Raw genomic sequence first — 22839 nt, 5'->3', positions numbered from 1 at the left:
CGACTCTGCCTTTCAAGCCAAAAAGCCTTGACTTTTATGCAGGTTTCTCCGATTCATTCCAGCCTAGCTGTCAATCACACAGCAGGGTGGCTGTCCTTGCCGGACAGCTAGTCAGCCAATCACCTTTCGGTGCATTCCTGTAACCAAGGGGATTAAGCACAGGGAGTTTCGGGCACCTCCCTCACTTCCTGCCCCTGCCAGACAGAACGAACAAAGGGATTAAAACCTGGTTCGGAGCGCAGAGTAAATCTCAAGAAGGACCTTTCCAACAAGAAATAGCGAAAAAAGAAGACCAGGCCCATTTTGATGAACTGGGCAACCATGGGTGCCTTACTGTGGCTGCGAACACACAATGGTAGTAAAAAGTAAACCACTCCCACCAGCCATTAATTGTAGAAAGGGTAACATGGGAACATAAAAATGTTACATGAGAAAAAAGACAAAGGGGATACTAAGAAACCCCGCCAGCACCCCATTATAAGATAGTGTGTGCTGGGTCTAGAAAGTTGCAAAATGTGAGTAAAGTCAATTTCACTTCACTGCTCTTGGAAATAGTCGTTTATCCAAGAGAAGGGATTTAAACCTTTGCGAAATCTAAGAGGCTTCCCTGTGCCACTGCACTGAAGGTGCTGTGTGTCACAATGCAAAGATGATGCCTATGGAGTTTGTCGGACTCCAAAACCAAAAGGAAACACAGAAAACACATAGAATTAAAAGTACAAAATCTCAAAGTTCAGCAAAAACAGCTGGGAGTCTCTAAGGTGGGAAGAATTTAGCATTAAACTGAAAATTCTCCTTAACACGCTTCTTGCATCCCGCATTTGTGGAGTATGGTTTGGCGATTATTGATGCCTCTTGTTCTTCCTCCTTCGAATTATGTACGTTGATTTTCCAAGGGGTAGAGTGTAATGCCTATGCCCTGAAATAACATGGCGCCAGTGCGCGCCCATCTTGGACACTCATCTTGCATCACTGTAATAAAGCTAATGTTTTTTTTCGTAGGCTTTGCAAGCTCAGCAGAGTAGACATGCAGCTTGGTAGCGAAGGTAAGGCAAGGTCACAAACATTGTTGCCGAATGGACTTACTGTGGAGAATAGTTATGGTATTGTCCGCTGAAGGACGAACTGCAATCGGAGTGCAATGCAAGTGCAGTGATAAGGGGTCCTCGGAATGAATGCAACGAGAGGCGAGCTGGGTTTTTCCACTTCTGTTTTTTTCCACTCTTTGCCACTTTTACTTGTGATCTCCTCGGCCCAGGACAGCCATAACTGAAAGAGGCGGGGAAAGCCCCCATAAAGAGAAGAGGCTTGTAAGCTGAAAAGTCAGTCAGCACTTGGATCCCCGGTTGATGTAGTCCTCGCTGGTTGGGAGGAGACTCCTCTCCAGATCCCGTTATTGTGCGTGATCTCTTTGCCTACCTGCTCTGGGACTAAGCAGTGTCGTAGTGGCCAAGATGACGGTGTCGTCTACAGCAGCATTGATGGTGATGTTTCTTTCCTATGTTCTAGTAGAACTAACTATAAGTTAATTTGGTGTTTTATATTCATATCTATATTCATATATACTAATCGGTATCAAGACCTGTGTATGGTACATTAAACGGCCTATAACAAGCCTTTTATAATCCCAGTTATCAGATTATATGTGCCTTATTTTTGCCAATCTGAGTCCAACAGTTTATTGTGCAAGAAGAGCTGGGGATTAGTAAGTCAGAGGTGTTCCCCTACATGGCCAGGTAAACGCACTACACTGGGCCTTTCTATTTCTGAAAGTTTATTTCAAGTACCTCTTTAATTTCGGTATTTAGGGTAGGGCAATTATCCCAGGCCAAGATGGAGGAAGTGACTCTGCTCAGTGATTGGTCCCAGTCAGAATAAAGGCTGAGTACCCAATATTCTAAACTGCCTTTCGTGGGCCTCATTATAAGTTTGCTGGTCCAGTAACAACGGTACCAGTAAGCTTGCCGGTACGATTGTTACCGGACTGGCAAACTACGAAGTCTGCGAGCGCGTGCCTTTTTTCGCCTGCCAGGTCTGACTTGGCGAGCGGACCGGCACCCGCGAGCAGACCATGTCGAATGCACCGGCACCATTTACAAATGGTGCCGGTGCAGCCAACCTCCCCATTCTCATTGAGTCCAATGGGACTCAAATGGGAATCGGGAGTCATATTTTCCGGCACCCGGGAATGGGCAATTACCGGGTCCGCCGGGGCTTTAATGCCCCGGTAATTGGCCATTCCTGGGTGGCAGAAAAAAAATTACTCCGGCGGCAGCCGTGCCGGTTTTTCCAGCACAGCTACCGCCGGAGTCATACTGAGGCCCATTGCCTTTGCCCTTGTGGCAGGTCATGTTTATGTTCCTTCGCCTTAAGTTAGGCCCAAGAATTTCTTCACCATCACGGTCAGGAAGCTTGAAGCAGGAGCTGGAGTCTGAAAGGATGGTTTTCTTTGCAGGAGAAAGCAGCTGCAGCTAAATATGGCAGCTAACTTCTTGAATAGATTTTGATTAAACTTCTCATGTAGTTTGTGAGAAGATCCGTAAATAGTTTCAGTTGTCTGCTTAAACTGCAAGGCTGTGGCAAAATACCAAAAGGAGTAATTTTAATGTAAATATAAGACTCGGGGAGCATGTGTGTTGCAAACGTAGAGTTAAACTTTCAGTGCTTTAACTGACAGAAAGTGTGCATGAACAATTGTGACAGTTATCTGCCAGCAGCATAGGAGTTAACTCTCCCAAGCTTTCTGTCATCTGCAATGAAGGATGGTTGGCGCGGCTTGTGCAGTGACATTTTCAGTAGCTGAAGACAGCTAAAAGTCAGGATCTCCCTGGAGACGTGCGCGGAGGACAGAGACGGAAGCTGAAAGCAGCTCTGTGTTAAGAATTCCCACAGAGACTCTAGCACGGTGACAGTGCTTCCACTGAAGCAGAGTTTGGAGGCCCTCTAGTGGGCATCCTCATTTCTACATGCGTGCAGCATAAAATAAACTGCATATTGACAAAGAATTCTTTCTGTGTTTGCGCAGTATGTTTTCCTGATCAGTTTTAACGGAAGGATTGAGACTGTTCTTACTATCAATCCAGAAAGCAGGGATCTCAGTTTGTGTAATTATAGTATATTGCACAGAAGAGCAAAGAGCAACTAGCAAGAAAACGTGGTCTTCTTCCAGTGAACTGAAAGGGTGTGTTCTCAAGACTAGTTTAAAAAAATAAAATAAACTTGAAATACCAAAAATAATTTTTGCAAAGATCCCTCTTGGCAGTAGCTGAGGGAATTCAGGTAAAGTGGGTAAAACATAAGGAACTACAAGAGGGAATTGTTAGTTTAGGAATGTACACCTTAAGATGTAATTATTTCTTGCCCTAATGCAGATATCCGGCAGAGCCAAAGCTGGGAATCTGACCAGTTTGTTATTTTATTCACTTCCACTTTCCCTTTGGGGTGTTCTAGGCTCAGCTGTTTTTAAAATCGGGTTGACTGTGGGGTTCACCAGCTCCTGAGGACATATGGAGAAAACATGGACCTGACAGAATGAAAGGCCAAAATACTTTAAGTCCTTCTGAGCTGTCATGAATCCCACAGGGTTCACTATGGATGCCCTGGGATAGATGATCAGGGATTTGAGAAATTAGTTGAGGGCAGCTCATGGAGACAATCTACGTTTGGGGAAGAGTGTACAGGAGGGGGAGTGACCCCTGACCCGCCCATAGAGTCAGAGCTCACCCTCGAGTACTTTAAGACAAGATAACTGCACCTTGAGGTGGAAGGGGTGTGGGATTCTCTTACTCCAACACCAATCAATAAGGACAACTCAGTGGTTTGGCAAAGGGGAGGCCGTTTAATGACAAGTACAGAAAACACGGAAACATGGAAATCAACAGTGATGCGATAGCCCGTCTCGCTTAAACTCCCAACAATCTTCATTCAACAGTAACAGTTATACCCAAAATTCATCATCATTGAGGTGTAACACTCATAAGTTTGTCATGCAATTCTATTGGTTGGAAAAGGTAACTAAGTATAGGTGCTATATCTGTATATGGTAACGAGTGTGAGGATTGGATAACTCTTATCAGGTGGGCGTCTACGCCCTTCTCTCTAACATTACTCATGTAAACGTCACTAAAAGTATGACGTCTCATTGGTTCTACTAGCTATAGGACCCTAGATTATTTGGTCCATTGTGATTGGGTTGGCTACAACCCCAGGCATAAATCTCCCCTTTCATTAGCAGCTTGCAGAATGGTCACCCAGATGCATGATGCCCCAAGATTCACCCAGCCTCCCTTCCATCAATCAGTACTTTATTGCTATGTGTCAATTACTTGGCTGTGGTTGGCCTCAAAACTGTAGCTTCTTGTCAGGAAGAGTTATGGTATCTTCTGGTTTTGGGTGACATCAGACGTTGGTACCTCTTTGCGCTTCGCATTTCACGTGTTAATACACTGTGAATCGGCTTCATTTTCCTTCTATTTGTGCATTTAATTCTCCTTTCCGCCTGCCGTTTGCCTGGGCCTCCTTATCTCGACCTTCACGGGGCAGGCTGCTCTGCTCTTAAGTTTCGATTCTCCGAAGTTTCTGTCCGCCTCCCTTTCTTGATTTGACCTCGATTTCCCAGGCACGGCCTGCTCCTTGCTGAGTTTCGATTCCGCCGTCTCTCTTCTTGGTTTTGCTGGAATAAGAATCCTGTCCTGTGTGACCCTTAGTAACCTGGGTTAATTCTGCTTTTGTATAACGTGGACGTGCACTTATATAGTGTGCTTTGTTGAGGTAGATATATAGTTGGCGCTTGCCGCTCTATTCTTCTACTAAGCATAGCATGCCGCACTGTTTTCTTAGCTTCTTGCGTTACAAGCATATGTACAGGCGTTAACTGGTTGGATATTTTCATCCTGCTTTACAGTTTGAGTTTCTTTATATTTCAACATCGTCTTCCTTCTAAGTTCATGACATTCTTATTCAGATATTTCGTCTTTGTGTGTCATCTATTGATTGTTGTTTCTTTCATCTGTAGGTCTGTCCGGGCCCTTGTGTTGTCACCATTCGTCTTCAATTAAGGCCTTTTGAGTTTGTTCTGGGACAGTGTTTAAGCAACCTTCATTTTGTGTCATTTGCTGGTAGGGTTGTCTCAATGGATACCTTACTGTCCATGGTTGTCTGGTTATTGGCACTTCAATAGGTGTTTCTCTTCTGATGGGCACTGGGCAGAGTCCTAGTGCGGCTCTCTGCTGGTTTATTTGCTCATCACATATCTCGGTGTGAACGTTCCTGGTACTTCAAATGGGTGGCTGGAGTGCAGCCATATTTGGGACCTCCTCCACAAGACCTAAGCGAAAGGGTGGCACAAATTCAGTTGGACTCTAGCTCCAGAACTGTAGGTGCCAGGGATTGGGTGAGGCAGTGTTGGCGAGGGAAGAACAGGGAAGTGATGAGTCAGAAAATAAGGGGGCAGTAGGGGGCTTAAGAACTCTCCTTATGCCTGTGCCTCTGGCCCCACAGAATGGTTTGGAGGGAAGCCGAAGAGGTTTAAGACCTTTTTAACTCAATGCAAGTGCATCTTTTGAGTAGGCCAGAAGTGTTTACTTCGGCAGCAGCAAAGGTCACTTTTATCCTGTCGTACCTGTCTGGCGGGCACATGGGCAGGGTTATTAGTCAGTCAGAGACATGCCGCCTTAAGGGATTATCAGCTTTTTCAGGTGGAGTTCAGCAAAATGTTTGACAGGAGACAGGCTACATTGTAGGCGGATGGGGAGCTCTTGGAGCTTAAGCTGGAAAGTCGTGATTTGGTCAGCTGCATTACTCACTTTAAATCTTTAGTTCTAAAGAGTGGATGGCCAGAGGAAAAAAGAGCATGCCCTTTTTATCGCGGATTCCGAGAGGATTTGAAGGATGCCCTGTCAGCGGTTGTTGATCGACCAACTTCTTGTGAGGCACTAATTGATCTAGTTATTCAGTTATATTTTCGCTTGGGTGAGAGGAGTGTTGAGCGGAGAAGAGTTTTGGGAAATGCGAAGGCAAACGCCAGAGGGGATCGACACAGGTTTGAATTGGCTTTCAAGGAGAGTAAGGTTAGGACTCAAGTACAGGTTGGTAGGGCAAGAGGGCCTCTATCTAAAGAAAAGGAAGATAGGCATTGGGGAAATAATCTCCGTTTACATTGTGGAAAGAGTTGGCACTTATTAGGCAACTGTCCAAATACTCCCAAACGTTTCCAGTCTCCAAGGCTCAACAGGTTTCCAACTCCCACCACAACCCCTCCTCCCCCGCTGCTATTCCCCACATTACAGTGAATGTATCCTTGTTTCTTGAGGCAACTTTGAAAGGGAGTGGCCCTGTGGTGATCGATTCAGGGGCCACGGGAAACATTATGGACTTGGGGGTGGCTAGATCTTTAGGCATCCCTTTGGTACAGAAAGCTCTGGTGGGACAGGTAAGGGCAGTGGATGGTTCAGCACTTACTTCCGGGCCTATTACTCATGAAACAGCTCTTTTAACTATGGTCATGGGGAGGAGTTGTCATTTGAGTTGATTGATGCGCCACAGTTGAAGGTTATTTTAGGTATGACCTGGCTCACTTTTCACAATCCGCACATTGACTGGAGTAGATGAGTGGTTTGGTTGAATTTCAATCAGAGTTTTGTAGAGCACACTGTTTGGGATATCAACCTTTGGAACAATCTAGTGCCCTGTAGGTTTCTGTGGTTAGGAGTTTGGCTGAAGGGGGAGCCATGTCACATTCTGTTGGTGCTGTGATGGGAGTGTTTTCAAGACTTTTGGGATGTGTTCGATGAAGGGGAGGCAGGAGATTTACCACTGCATAGGCCTTATGATTGCTAAAGAGACCTGGAACCAGGAGCTATCTTACCTTGTAGCAGAGTTTATGCCCTCACTGAAAAGGAAAATGATTACTCAAAGGAGTATCTCGCTGAACACTTGGCTAAGGGATTTATTAGACACTCACAGTCCCAGTCAGCCCCTCCCTTGATTTTTGTGCCCAAGGACGAGGGAACTCTTACGACCTGTATTGATTACCAGGCACTGAATAAGGTCACAATTAAGAATAGGTATCCTCTTCCACTCATCTCGGAGATGCTGGACCAGATTCAGGGAGCTGTCATTTTTTCAAAACTAAACCATAGGGGAGCTTACCATTTAGTCCGGGTTCGAGTGCGAGATGAGTGGAAGATGCCTTTCAAGACCATATTCGGCCTTTTTGAGTACCAGGTGATGCCTTTTGGCCCCTGTGAGCGATGGACCCACTTCTCCGGCTTAGAGGGATGAGGTGAAGGGTAGAAAACCCGTAGGTCTATGGACTAAGAAAGGTGAAATTCAGATACCACTTTAGAAAGAGAGCCAGGTTTTACTTTAAGGGAAACCTGTTCCCAAAAGAACTGTAGGAAAGGGGGCTGGCAGCAAAAGACCTGAAGCTCGCTCACTCTCCTGGCTGATGTTCTCGCAACCAAAAAGGCTGTCTTCAATGATAGCAGCTGTAAGGAACAAGAATGCATGGGCTCAAAAGGAGCCACCATCAAAAATGTTAGAACTAGATTCAAATCCCAGTCTGGGACAACAAAGGGAGTTGGCGGGAACTTATTTACAAGGCCCTTCAATAATTGGGCCATAACTGGGATCTTAAAGAAGGAACCTTGATCCAGGGACCTTTTAAACACAGACAAGTCTGCCAAATGGTGGTGACATGAAGGCCTGCTTTAACTGCAACTTGCAAATAGCAAAATACATTGTCCTAAATCAATGCTTATTCTACTCTAAACACTTTTTTTGGATGTTTTTGTCTGCATTGTTAATTTGAGGAGTTTAAGAACAGACTAAATCAGTGACTCACCCCCTGAAATAAAATTTTACTTCCGGAAAGACACATTATTTGTTATTCCTATTCTTTCTCATTTAGGGTCACTGCTCATAGTGTAACACTTGTGGAACCCCCTGTATTTTTTTTTTGTAAGAGGCCTGAACAAGAAAGCCAGCCACTCCAGAAACAAAGTATCACATGTCGCTGGCCACAGCCCAAGTGCATCCATTTAAAAAAGAAAAAAAACAAAACAATGTTTTTTTTAAGGGGTAGAAAAGGAGACAACAGGGGTCGCAGCTGCGACCACTGGTGACCCCCAAATGACATCCCTGGGCCGAGTGATATACAAGGAGTGCCATACAAGGACAATCCCTGGAGTGAGGCAACTAGGGGTAGGGTCATGATGTGGCTGTGTTGTAAAGTGATTCTTTTTTAATCATCTGTATATAGTTATCTCATGTTAATGTGTGCACAGTCACCTTGTTGTTATATTTTGCATGTTATTGTTCTGTAACAGAACTGCATTCTGTGAGTGCTGTTTTGAACTATTATTGAGCAAACAGGGGAAAAGGAATGTTGAGGGAGAAGCTTCAGCTGGAGCTCACAGCTGTGCAGGCTGGAGATGCTGCAGCCATTTCACTTCATTTAAAAAAGAAAAAAGAAATTCAAGCAGAGGCCAACAATTAGAGATGAAGTTGAGTTTGATATGTATGTATATATGCATGCGTGCACTGGGTATAGCGCAGACCTAGCTGTGAATCAACAGCCAAACAGTCATAGGGTACACTAATGTAAATACAATTAGGACAAACTATTAACGGTACACCTAGAAGGACAGTGAGAGAGGCGGTACAGAACGGTAGATGCACGTGATACAGGTTTTGGAGAGAACGGTTGAATCTGGCTAAATTCATCTTTAAAATTAATGTGGGCTCTATGGGGTAAAGCTTTTGTTGTTTCAGAAACTCTGTAAAAAATGTAGAAATTGCTGAATGTACCTATAATGAAGTGAAACCGGAAAGAGAGCTCAGGGGCAACGTGTTTGTCTCGGAAGCAAGACAACGCATAGCAACACAGATTTGAATCCCGGGCTTGTGCTTAGAAACTGGTCCCTGAAATTAAGCGCATTATAAAAGAACCATCATAATTATTATAATTATAACCTTCAGCAATTTCTATATTTTTGAATTTAGCAAACTTCTGTTGTTCCTTCTGTTTTGAATCCATCGAATACTGACATTTGTTCAATCTCTTTGGCTTCAGGTAAGGCCTCAGTCAAAGAAGGAGGACACACCCTTGTTGTTTGTTATGACGTATAGAAAACTAAAAGGAACTTTGAATCAAAGATAAACTTCTATGCAGGGAGAAGAAAGAATCATACACAGAAGCGAGCCTCTGACGGAAAGATATCCTGGAGGGGCGGAGCCGCGCTATAATTAGGAGCCAGCAATAGAGTGGAGAGTTAACGAGTCACTCACAAGACACCCCAACGCTGGTGTTCTGACTATCCAGGAATCCAAGGTCGGGAAAGAGACACAGATGGAGAAGCAACTGTTTCATCTGGTGGCACGACCACAATGAAGCTGTGGTGGTCCTGGGGCCTGGTAATCGATGCCGAGACTGCAGAAGGGAGTCCAGATCCCGAGTTCCACAAGAGAAATGCATTTGACGCTGAGCAAACGCTCCCAAAGAGAGAACACAATTGAGAGATATGTACATTGATGATCAAGACTGGGGAAGCCGATGAGGTTATGGGAGCCTGATAAACCCGAGCACAGAGAAAACAAGCCTATCAGAGGGCATTAGGGCTTCAGAGAGCCCCGAGAAACTAAGAGACTGTCAAAGGCAGGAAAGCCAACAAGGTTATGGGTGACTGATAAACCCAAGGAGGGAGAAAGCAAGCCCATCAGAGGGCTATAGGGCTCCAGAGAGCATTACGAAATTGAGAAACTTCGATATCCAAGGCTTAGAAAGCCACAAGGGTTACAGGAGCCAGATAAAACCGAAACAGAGAAAAGGCAAGGCTATCAGAGAGCCAGAGGTCTTCAGATAGCACCAACAAATGGAGAAACTGAAAGATTTGAATATCGGAGGACTTTAATACCCAAGACTGGAAAAGCCGAGAGAGTTACGGGAACTCTAGATACCCGAACGTTGATGTGGGCAGGCACTAAAGCAAGACTCTGCCAGATAATATATGCAAAGGCACAAGAGGACTTTGGGAAAGCCCCACAGTGAAAACTTTGTGAGAACTATATTTGTTAAAACATTCATTTGGAAAGTAACTACACAGAATTGGATTAACATTTGTTTACAAACTTCTTATGGAAAGAGCTCCAGAGTTTGAAGCAGTTTTCTTTAAAACCTTCTTTTGAAAAGAGACAAACTTGACAGACTTTTATTTCTAACCTTATATTTCCTGAGGAACATTGCTAGAACTTTGTTGAACCTTTACAAATCTGTTTCCAGGGGGAAAGGAATCCAGAATTTGACAAACTTGCAAAACCTACTTGCAGGAGGAATCCAAGTCTTGGGCCAGGCAGAAGTCCATGGAAGAGGCCTTGTCCTGGTTTCCTTTTTGTTTGTTTTTCTAAAGTGGTAGGGCCAGTTAATTGGTTAGGATTTAGACAAAGGACTTTTAACTTTAGATTATGACGTGCACCCTTAGTTTTAGTTTTGTTAGGTAGGGAACTTCCCTTATAGCTATAGGGCTAGCTAGGTGTTTAATTTTTAATTTGAATAAAAACCCTTGAACATGTCAGTAACTTGTCCGGCTCTTCTTCTGTTTTGCCCCAACTCCTTGCTGCTTTCCTTTCAGTTTTGATTATCTCTATTTAAAATCTCTTGAACAAGCATGAAGACAGTTGGGTTTGCTTTTCATTAACAGTTTGTGCCCCCTTGACTGTCCTTGTATGTTTAACTATTTTCTTTCATCTTCTAATGTTTTTGATGCAAGACATTTCTCTGCCTCTGGGATTTTCTGACTGAATGACTAGACTAAAGTTGCTTCCGCACAGTGCATAGTCACTGCTCGCTTGATGAGCAAAACGTTTGTTTCCTAGAACGCTATCCGTACTTACACATGCAACACACACCATGTAATCAGCGCTAGTCCTTACAGGGATAGAGTTGTGGTGAAAGCGAGACAATAGTTTGCCTCGATTAGTGTCTCTGTTCATGCTCAAATTTGCCATTGCAAAAACTGGCAGTTGATGTTGCGACGTCTTCCACAACTTTTGGCACACTAACTAAACATATGCTGTGTGCCCACAAGAATTACTGCGCATTGATTCTGAGGTAAATTCTCAAGTATGACTGTCAAATTAACTAAATGTGGGTTCCTGCTGTGTTAGAAGCGATGTGTCCCACCGTATATACACCAATGTCCCACAGAGTTCCTTCAAACCAGTCTCTACACCTTCATGAATTAAGTCTTCCCAAAAACACTGTCTTAGGGCTAGAAATCAGCAAGCTTCTTCAAAATAGCACCTTCATACTTGAAATCTTTGAACAAGCTATTTGAATAGCATTCAGGACAGTGAGCCTGCACAGCAATATTGAACATGATGCAGGCTTAGCAACAGTAACATGAGATTTGTAAACACATGACGTAACTGAGGTACACCATGGATTTTTCCAAAGCTTTTGAGGAACTGCCTTTGATGAAAGGCAGTTTAGAAAGTTAGTTGCCTTTCCTGTTTAGACTCTTAACCAATCACAATTCTGATGCACTTCCACCATGTTGGCTTGGAACAGGTTCTGGTTCCTGAATAGGACCAGTTAAGGATTTATCAAAATAACAGTCTCCCTACCTACAGCCCCCAGAGTAATATATATTGGTTAAAGCCTCCGAAAGGTGAAACAACCACCAATCCTGTGAATCAGCCGAACCATTTCACAAACTCTACATAAGCTATTTGGCAAGTATTTAATCTCAAACATTTAGGGCCGGTAGAAGCTACAAGCGTATCACGATCTAAGGATACATGGGCATTGCCTGAAGCAACAGTCCCACATATTCCAGTGTCCAGGACCATGTCAAGAGTGTTGCATGATACTAAAAAATAATCAGCGCAGGAGAAGGATTCATGGTGCTGGCGGATAAGGTGTAATCTTTGAATTGAAGGTTACTGGGACGCTATGGGTTATTCAGATCAAAAGCGTATTTAAGTAGCAGTACATTGTGGGAAGCCCTTCGGTCTGCACCTTAACAGTCCCAATCTTGTCACCCAAGGAGTCCTGGATGCAGTTAAAGTCACACACTAACATGATGCATGAGCCTTGCTTGCTGGAGTTGCATTTAGGGTGGGCAGTGGGCGAAGGCAAGGATCTCAACAATGGCAGCAGCAAAAGGGATAGCCAACAGCCCTTGGATTTGTCAGCCAGAAAATGAGTAGAGATCCAGGGGAGAAGGGGATTAACTGGCAGGAAAACGAACACAGAAATGCACCCATACAACACAGCATCCATAACACTTTCAAAGAGACCAGAACAGTTTAGATGAGGACTCCTTTATCTGAGGAACATCAATGACGGAGATCCTAGTCTGGAGCATCAGCAGTGGTGAGGCTCCATCTCTCCCATCATCACCTCCCCAGATAACCCAGGACAGAGGGGGTGACAAAAGAGGGCAGAAAGGCACAGCAACCCGATAAGTCCAAAAACTGAGAAGCGACAAATGGAACATACAAGTGTGGTTCACTGTCCGCCAAGTAGTAAAATCATCATTGTATACAATTTACAGAATGGGTATGAAACAATGATTGAATATGCATCAACAGAATGAGAGATCTGAACGAACAAGGCTGGGAGATGCAGCAACATACCCTAGTGAAGGCCTGTCATGGATAGTGGAATAATAGGAGTATTTGTGAGTGGAGGGCACAAGAGCCAGGTGATGAGATCGTGCAGACTCATTAAAACTATGTCTGTATGGCTTCCAAAGGATTACAGAGTGCATAATCAATGGCCATGTCATCACGCCAGGGAATATGGCTTTTCTTCTCCCAGGTATCGGTTTCAGTTGTGGGCTGCTATGGTGTTACCGAAGAGGGAACCAGGTGTTTTATATATTTTCCTAATGCGCCAATTTCCACCCCCCAGTAATTCTCGTCCATGGGGAGTGCACGGGGGCGGGGGTAGCGGTGGAAAGGGATAAAGTATGGGCACATTCCTCTTTGGTGCATATAATATATATATAATATATAATAGACATATTCCGGCTTCGCTACTGTTGGTCTATCAGATGTCAAGTGGAACACTAGGCTGGAATATATCCGTTGTCGATTTGGCTCAGCACACCCCAGACTATTCTAATGTGTGATAGATCTGGGGTACATAGGGAGATCAGCAAATTAAATGTCCTGGTGCTCTGTTACCTGTGACAGCAGGAAGGCCAGCCCCATCTCAGACTTAAAATAAGGAGGGATCAGTTTCTTCTTCATTGCCAGAAGCTGCTCCTTCGTTTCTTCTACCTCTTGTCTGTAAACACAGGATGATAGTAACAGGAAATTAGCTGCGACATTAAGGAAAGTGTCTTATACAAAACTCAACAAATGTTCCTATACAGTACATTCATGGGATGCGATGGCGTTGCTCGTAGAGTAGGCATATGCTTTAGCACTAGGATTGCTCAGAGAGTTAAGTGCTTGCTCAGACACTGTTCAAGCTGCAGTAAAAGGTTCAAATATCGGCACGGCTGACTGAGCCCGTCACCCTTTAGAGCTCAATAATTGGACTCTCATTAAATTGAGCAATAACACATTTATACAGCACTTAGAAGAGATGGAAGATGTGATATTATATTAAATTCCCACCTTATACTGCAATCCCACCCATCACACAGTCTATTATTAAAATCCCACCCATCACACAGTCTATTATTAAAATCCCACCCATCACAGTCTGTTTTTAAAATGCCACCTTATACTAGAATTCCACCCATCATAGTTAATTAAAATCCCACCTTATACTAGAATCCCACCCATCACAGTCTGTTTTCTTTGAATTTTACTTGACCATCAGCAAAAATTGCAATTTTGACTTTTTAACTGAAAGAGATATCTAGTGCCTTCCAAGGCAGTATTCTATAATAGTTTTCATGACCTGCAACATTTCAAGAGGAAACTCACCATATGCCCCATCAGGCAGACCCAACAAGCGGTCTGATTCTCACCATACTCACGTCACTTAGAGATTCAACAGATCTTCAAATAATATGATGCGAATGCTTGCACTAAGGCTTTAACTACTGCTGCTGGGATGGGACGGAAGTGACACGCGTCTCTCCATGTGCCACCATGTTCCCTTCAACTTAAAAGTGGATGTAAAATTGCAACCTGTATTGTGCTCTGTCCATTTTGGTAATCAAGAGTTGACCATACTGGAAAAACATTTAATCTAGTCACATTTTACACATGACCGGACAAATACTGATAAAAAAAGTGCCTAGTTACGATTTGATACGAGTCATTTATAACACGCCTGTTATAAGAACCACTACCACTATGTGAGTTCAAAAACATATACAGCTACTAGAAATATATGCGCTTCTCTAGAATACCTTTGTTCACTATAGAGGTTCATTAGTTCATATTCTGCTACTTTCTCTAGGCTGAAATATGGTTATTTCTTATGTGTTTTGGAGAAATTCATCAGGGACAAGTGCTTTGTATAGGGGAGGTGCTACAAAACATTTCTGATACCTGAACGTCATTGTCCATGTATCTTGTACATTCATTAAGACATGATTAAGTGACAGAGAATATTGAAGGAAACCTAGTGGCACTATTGGTAAATTGAGGAATAACTTATTCTAATATTCAAATGTAATACCTTCCGAGATATCAGTGTTGGCCACTTCTTCCTTGGAGATTACTGACAAACCTTAAATGGCCAATAGCCCGGGAGGCTCCTTTCAATATCCTAGCTGGAAAGAGTTGAGATCTGGGTTGCTCCCACATAAAGGTTTTCATTCAAAGAAGTTACAGCCACAATAGTTTAAAAGTTCAGTTTCCTATGGTCTCATAGTTTTTCATGTTATATTGAATCTCATTACTTTCAAGGAATAGGAAGTGGATGGTGAGATTTAGAAGGACCAGCACACAGTTTCTTGTGTAGAAGCCTCAACGCCCGGGAAGATTAATGGACACGTACAGCATCCAGAGCTGCACGGCCTGGCAATTACATATTAGCTGATGTGGGACCTTAGAGGAATCAAACTCCTCCTCTTGGTGGCAACACTTTTTTCCATCAAAGAAGCAATGTCACCAGGTGTGGGGACCACCTTCTCAGCTCATTCACAAGGATCGCCTTCCTGCACGCAATTCCATTTTGGAAATAAATGAGTGGGTGGCTAGATGACCACTTACATAGAATAGGCTGCAAGGCTAGGACACCAGAGAAATATTCAGTTCCATTTAAGGGTTTATGTTCTGTACTAAAACTATGTAACAAACCTTTTGATGTTTTTGTAGATGTTGCCAAATTGGTAAGAAAAGAATCAATCTTAAACACTGTTAAGATGTATTTTCAACCCTGGGGGTGGATTCTGAGAAGCCACCATATTATAGTGAGTAGGAATAGTACCCTACAATAGTGAATAGAAAAAGACACGAGTTCCAAACCCAATCAAGGCAGAGCAGGAGAGCAGTAAGGCTTAGACTCAAGAGGGTGCGAGAGTGGTGTAGGGCTATAATGAGAGACACAGAGAGTTAGACAGAAGATGTACAAAAATATACGATTATTTATTAGTCCTTTAGAATACAGTCAAAGAAATTAAACCTTCAATTATCACACAACTATCATATACATATAAGCATTCACTATTGAGGATTCCGCTAACAGAACACCAACAATTTACCTTTGGAAACAGTTCTGCAATGGTTAGCAAAGTCAACGGTAACAGTGTAAATAACTATGGCCGGTAATGTCAGTAAGAAAATAGAGAAAACAATTTAGAGCCAGTACAGACAGGTAAGTAGATTAGGTACAACACCTACAGATAAACCTAACATAAGGTCTATAGTTCTTAATAAGCCCAATACTGCTAAGAATTGGGACCTTATGCAAAAAGTCATAAGTTCCACAATATGTACTTTGCAGGAGGGTTTACTATTTGATTTGCGAACAAAAATTGCCAATACCACAATTTTTGAGTAAATGTTCCAGAAGTTAAATAAAAAGGTACGTAAAGTTCTTACAAGTGTTTCTCTCCCAATCCTACCATTCTACGAGGAAGCCCAGTTGAAGACCCTTGACCAGACCACCACCGTCCTTAGTCACGGAAGGGAGAGATATGGTTAGATCTTTACGACCATGCAGCCCTATGGTGGGCGGAGGTTACACATAGCTATGCCAACTCTCCTTCATACTCCGATTTGTTCAGCAACAACTTCAGGGATTTCTGAATCCGCTGGGCCTACTCATTTCTGTGCTGTGTGGGCCAGGGGCTGTGGGTGAAGCTGACCCTTTCAGCTTAGGGAATGGCTCCAGCTAGTCCACAATTCCAGGATCCAGGTTCTGAAGATGGGACTGCTGGACACCCTTGCCATAAAAGGATGAAGACCTCCATGGTACAGGTAAACTCAGGAGACCTCCTGAACATGATGAAGTTGGGATGCAGCAGGATTCATCATGATCCGGTGACGATAGGTGATGCTCATGGTGCGAAAAATAAGCAGGCCCTGCACAGCTTCTTTTCGGTCCCCAAGGCTGAATTTGCAGTAGCAGGTGCCTTGTTACACAAGAGGAAGATCCAAGAAGTTCCCAGCATGACCTTGGAATGGCAACCTCTTCAGAGAGGTAGCCTGGGGAGAGCTGGTCAATCCATCGGAGGTCTAGAGACACATCCAAAGGCTCAGCAGAGGTTGGGACAGGTTCCTTCCACCAGTCCAGGGTTTGAAGCACCAACAAGGGCCTTCTGGGAATTAGGATGAAGAGTAGGGCTTCACCGGGACTTGACTGGAGGCAATGCTGATCAGCTGCAGCGGTCACCAGGTCTTCGGTGGACTGCACTTCTTCGTAGGGGTCTTGACTCCAACAATGAGCTGCAGGAGTTCTCCTGTTATCCAGGATTTGGACTGAAGTTGCCCCCAGGTCCACCAATGGTAAGTGATCTGCACCTTTCAAACTGGCAGGGGCTGTCCAACCATGGACATCCTCTGGTCAGCAAATCTGCCCAGCAACAGACACACTGGCCTGGATGTGGCCTGGGTTTAGACAGACCCAGCCCCCACATCAGGCCACAAACACAGACCGCCACTTTGCCCGAAAAAGGCAATTTCCGGACCCGAGCAGGGAGGAAGAAGGCCAAGACACAAAATGGCTAAAAGACAGGTGAAAATCTCCTGACAGGGCAAACTCCAGTTTGCATTTTCATCAGCTGGGTCTTCATCGTCCTGCTGATGGCCCTTCTCATCTCACTGGGCAAAGCCTTCCGTCATGGGACTCTTTTATGGGCTGTTATACCACATTTTAATACATTTTAACATATGATATGATATGATGGTTTATTTATATAGCGCCTATACACAATGTGTTTCAAAGCACTTCAAGGCAAGGGAGGCAACAAGGGAAAATACAATGACATTCTTACAGGCCATGAACAGTAAGGATGTGAAATTAACTATTGTACTCGGCCTGACGACATTTCAGATAGTGCAAGAGCTAAGACATAGATAAGGAAAGGAGGTGGAGAGTGTGAAGGAAATGGAAACAGACAACTACCATATTAGGCCTGACGACATTCCTGGTAGAGCCAGAGAAAACAAAAGCTGAGGGACAGGGGTGCAGAAAGGGAGGGGAGGAACAAAACAAGCGACTATCGTACTAGGCTTGACAACATTTCAGATAGTGCTGGAGGGGGCAGGGGGGATGAGAAAAACAAGTAAGGGGAGGGGTAGGAGACAGACAAGGTTGCTATCATACTAGGTCCAGGGACAACTCTGATAGAGTAAATGCATAGAAGAAAGTAAGGGGAGGAGGGGAGGAGATAGGAAAAGGGAGAAAGGGAGAGGAGGAGAAAACAGAGTAAGCAGTCAAAAAGAGTGGAGAAGCAAGAAGGGAGAGCAAATACATTTGCAGAAGCCAGTAGTAACACATAGGGCCTCATTACGACCCTGGTGTTCACGGAATGAAGGGTGCCGGTACGGGACGGCACCCTTCATTCCGTGAGCGCCGATTACGAGGTTCCCTTTGCGGAACCCGGACCAGGTAAAACCAGATGTCTTTTCTGGGTCCCGTGAGGGGAAGAGGGAGGTAATAATGGGCCACTTCTAATGTGCCGGTTATTACCTCCCTCCCCATTCCCATTGAGCCATATGGGGGCTCAAATGGGAATGAGGAATGGTTCCTTCAAGGAGGAATTACTGGGTCCTCCAATGTTGGAATGACCCGATTATTCCTCATTGAAAGAACCCGGTAATGGAGCCTGGTTTGGAGGCAGCCATGGTGCTAATAGCACCATGGCTGCCTCCAAACTCATAATGAGGCCCATAATGTTGCTAGCCTGGATACAAGATGAAGATGGGAACAGCATGATTCAGGGCCATCATGAGAAAGGGTGATGCACCGTGAATCAATGAAGTCCATAAAAGTCGAATCCAGCATTGGCCACAAGATGGTGATGGTGAAACCCGAATGTATATTTTGAGGATACTTGGCAAACATTGGTGAACCGTAATGAAAATCATTTGACAGAACATACTCACTTTTTACAAATATTGATTTCTAAAATTCAAGTGTTTGAGCAAGTTATTTGAATAGCATTCAGGACAGTGAGCCTGCAGAGCAATACTGAGCATGAGGCAGGCTTAGCAACAGTAACGCGAGATTTGTAAACACATGATGTGACTTAGGTACACCATGCATAATGGTTCTTATTGAGAGTTGACTGGCACAGGTATGGGAGCGCTTTCTGCTCAGAGTTGTAGGAATTAGAGAAGATAGGGCGGTGTGTTTTGTTGTTGATATTTTTGGTATGTGGTTCGAGGATGTTTCACACTTTACTTCATTCTATTGATGCACACAAACAAAGAAGCAATAATGAGGTTAGAAACTGGCATCATTATTATAGAAGAGTTTAATAAACCGATAGATTGCAACACATTGCAGCATTCTCAAGGCTAACCATCCTAAACATTTGATTGAGAAGCTTGCCTATTCACATCTAGGACGGAAACAGATCTGCCCACTTCACCCAGGCTTTCACCTTAGTTAGGGCAGAATTCAGTGTTTGGGGGTTCTGCAGTCTTTCCTTATAGAACTCTTTTTGTTTTTCCCTCTCTATTTTTTGTGGTTTCTAATTTAATTTCGTGACCAGAGGGTCATGAGGTGCCTAGTCCCAGGGGTGCCTCCGAGGCACCCGATGTTTGTCCTAAGGTGGTTTTAGTATCCTATGTTGGGTTTAGGGGGTTGGCTGGGGGCAGCTAATATTTAGATTTTACTTCACCATGCGTGCAGGACAATTGACTACATTAGTAGCCCAATATACCTGTACCTTAACCATTGGGATAACTCATGTTTATTTTTAAAGTCCTACTCACTGCAATTTGTTTGAGGAGCTTCCCATGTTCAGGGAAACTACAAGGCAGGCCTATGGATGGCTGTTCTTCCCTTGTGGGCTCTTTGTGAGACCAGGATGGCAGCCTCCAAAGTGTTTTTAACTCATTTTGACCTGTACTGGCCCGATGCAGGCCACTACACTTGCTGTGTCTGTGGGCCTGGCTGTTTGTATTGAATTCCCTAATGGGCTTGGTGGGCTGGCAGATGCCAGGCCAAGTGAGTGTAGGGACATATAGGGGAAACTGTTCCTGGGCTCAGTGCTGCTGGATTTGTGAATAGTGAGCTGGTCTGCTTAACTGATGAATTATTTTGGTGCAAAACAAACATTGTAGCACATTTTGAGACCTAGTCTGGCCATACTGATGGGACGGGTGTCTCTTGTCATTGCTTTGGTTTGCATGTTCATGTGCTGGGCGTGCTTTCTAGGGTCTTAATTACTCTGCAGCTGGTTCTTCTCGCCTAGTTGGGCCAGGCTTTCCAATCGTGGACCGTTTCACAAGCCGTTTTCCAGCTGCTTACTGCATTTTCCGCCAAGGTCCTTCACCTTGGTTTTGGAAGTTACCGATGACTAGAAGGTTGTTGTGACCCCAACACCACATCAAATCTACTTATTTGGGGCATCTTGGTCACCACCTCCTTTGTAGTGCTGCAGGGGCCATTTTTGCTGGTGTGCCATTCGCATTTGCCTGCTGAACCACCAGTGTCTGCCGTGTGCAAGTACCTCTGTTCTCCTGGAGGCATCTCTGTTGCTGATTTGGCTTCTGGATGGTGGGTCCATGTTCTTTTGAGCCATCATTGTCACAGTTGGCTCAGGCTTTATTTCACCCGGTAAAAAGAAGCGTTTGCTTATTGGGTTGTCCTGCTCTCGTAGAACAGTGTTTTCAGGAAAGAACACCAAGTAGTGTGACAAACCTGAAGGTGTCCCCTAGCTAGTGCCTGGGGATCTGTCATCCAGGTGGCCAGGACACAGCCATTGCGATTGGATCCAGTTCCTGGGGGTGGACCAGTGAGGGAGGATCACCTAGATGGGGGTCCCCAAGGAGTGGGACACCGACAGGTGAGACACGTACCCCCCTTCTTTCAACACCTTTTCCCCATCCTACCACGTAGGACATTCAAAACCACTGCCCTCTCTTTTCCGCCACAAACACTTTCACACGACACACCCAAGAATGGACTAACATCAGAGCCGTTAACCTGACATGTCCCTTTACAAGGGTCAGGCAATTGATCAGAATCACACACACACCTGACGGCCCTTTCGCTTCCACAAGGGGATAAAAGGTGGGGAAGGAGAGCACAGGATGAGCACGGCAGACAGCACGACGAGACAGCAAAGCAGGCGTGGCAGTTCAAGCAAAAGAAAAAGGTAGAAGGAATCGAGAAGGTAGCGAGGAGAGAAGTGATCTTGCCCTTTTCATCCCAGTCCCGTGGAACCTTCGAGGAAGCGAGCCTAAGACAACGAACAATAGCACAAGTGTCTTGCAGCAGATGTCAACAGTACACGGGGCAAGCCTATGCCGATAAGCAGGAGCGAGGGAAGCTCCTGCGACTGCAGTAACGGTCTTGACTCCCAAGAAGAGGAGGGCCAAGTGGTTCCACACAGCCAGTGAGTCGAGGGGAGAACGGATAGGAACCGTGCTTTGTTGATTGAGAATCGCAAAGTGGCAAATTTGAACCAAGTTCAATGAACTGTGAAAGAACTGTAACAAGTGTTAAAGGGGAGACCAGGTGCAGATGGAAAATGGCCACCATGTGGGTGTTAACTCGACAAAACTCTGGTCGATCCCTGTGTGAATTAAACTACAGAAACCAGAAGGCCGTAGGAGAGCCGACAAGATAGGTCAAAGTAATCATACAGGAGGTTAAGCAAAATCCCTGTACAGTCGAAAGTCTGATCTACGAGCTATAAAGAAAGCAAGGGAAGGGAAGTGAAGTGAATCCAGCCACGTGAGAAAGCAAGGGAAGTGAATCCTGTAATCACTGGTGAATGTGGATTTGATAAGAGTTAACCCGACCAAGGGATGCTGATGAGAAGGGGGCAAGTCTAAAGTCCCAAGAAACAGTGGGCCTCATTATAACATTGCAAGACCGGTAACAACGGTGCAGGTAGGCTTACTGGCACCGTTGTTACCGGACCGGCAAAGTACACGTTTGCGGCTGGGATGCCCTCCCGCCCGCCAGGTCAGACCTGGCGGGCAGAGCGGCACCGGCCCGTAGACTTCGACGGATGCACCGGCACTGTTGCACACAGTGCCGGTACATCCGTCCTCCGCATTCCCACCGAGTCCTACGGGACTTGAATGGGAATGGGGAGTTACCTTTTCCCGCGCCTGGCTTTACCAGCACGGCTACCGCTGGAGTTATAAATGATGTGTGTTGACAAGAGTGAATCCGGCAGAGGGATGTCCACGTTGAACTGTTAAAAAGGACATTAAGATTGTTGAAGGAACTCCTTTTTGTTTGAACTTTATTTTGAACCGGAGAGGCCCTCAAAAGCGAGAGAACATAGCTATCTGGGGCCTTGATATCATTAAGGATCTTTCTAGGGATTTGCGCCCAGAAGAGGGGAATGCCGGGGTGAAATTCATCACCCAAATCCCTTGGTAAAGAGACTGTTTATTTGTTTTGTTATTTGAATGCGTCAGGTCCTCTAAGGCAAGAGACTTTCAAGGAAACAAGACTTGTCGACGGTCCTGAGAGCTGCCATTAGAACTGTTGTCTCGTGCTGGAGAATCCCAAGAATGTACTGTGCTCCAAGCTCCCATGTTGCCCCATGCTCAAAACGTGGGGAAGGGAGACCCAAGCTTCTGCATCCTGACATATTATTTGAGAACACTTCTTTTCTTGTAAACTATCCTGCACCCCTTTTTGTATTAGCTGTGAGGTTTGGCAATAGGTTTCTTAGTATAGGCCCATTAATTTTGTCAACACCACTAGGACTGTTTTACTTTCATTTGATGGATCGACGCTTGCTCCCATATTAGATTTAGGTTTAGTTTAGGCGTTTTTCCACCCTGCAAACATTGTTCAATAAACACCCTTGAACTTTCATCACTTGTATCCGTCTTTACTGTTGCACCAGGGGTTCCTCACAGTTGTCGTCTAAGGGCCCTGGGATGGCAGGTTAATCAAGGTACTAACCGTCAGGGGTTTCATTGGCCCGTGGTAGTTGGGATCTGCATGTCGACTTCTACCACATTTCTCAATTAGTTAACACTCAGGGCTCTATCATGCTCTGCTTTTCTGCACCTGGGGCTGTTGGGTCTTGAAACTTCCACTGGATCTCTTCTTCTGGGTCTCCACTAGTGTCCCCTGTGGTCGATTTATTTCTTCTGGGTACCTTTGGAAAGATACTGATACTTACCTGGCCTTTCCTGTTTCCTATGGGGCAATTTGCCCAACACTGGAACCACTACTACAAGTGACACTGCAAGGAACTTACCTGGACTAAGGCATTTTTCTAG

General features: G+C 44.7%; 1 protein-coding gene across 3 annotated transcripts in view; it reads right to left on the bottom strand.

Annotated features, from left to right (window-relative positions):
• Positions 1 to 22839, bottom strand: part of SPAG17 (sperm associated antigen 17) — a 1712709-nt gene that overhangs the window by 216374 nt on the left and 1473496 nt on the right. For all 3 annotated transcript variants that reach the window (XM_069635754.1, XM_069635756.1, XM_069635755.1), the window contains one exon: positions 13189 to 13291. In XM_069635754.1, the coding sequence (XP_069491855.1) occupies positions 13189 to 13291 (103 nt within the window). The remainder of the gene's footprint in view (positions 1 to 13188; positions 13292 to 22839) is intronic.

Source organism: Ambystoma mexicanum, chromosome 7p (genome assembly GCF_040938575.1).
Source record: "Ambystoma mexicanum isolate Mex_15411 chromosome 7p, UKY_AmexF1_1, whole genome shotgun sequence".
NCBI classification, from domain to species: Eukaryota; Metazoa; Chordata; class Amphibia; order Caudata; family Ambystomatidae; genus Ambystoma; species Ambystoma mexicanum.
The sequence above is the reverse complement of the archived record's forward strand: the minus strand, read 5'-3'. Positions and strand labels throughout refer to the sequence as shown.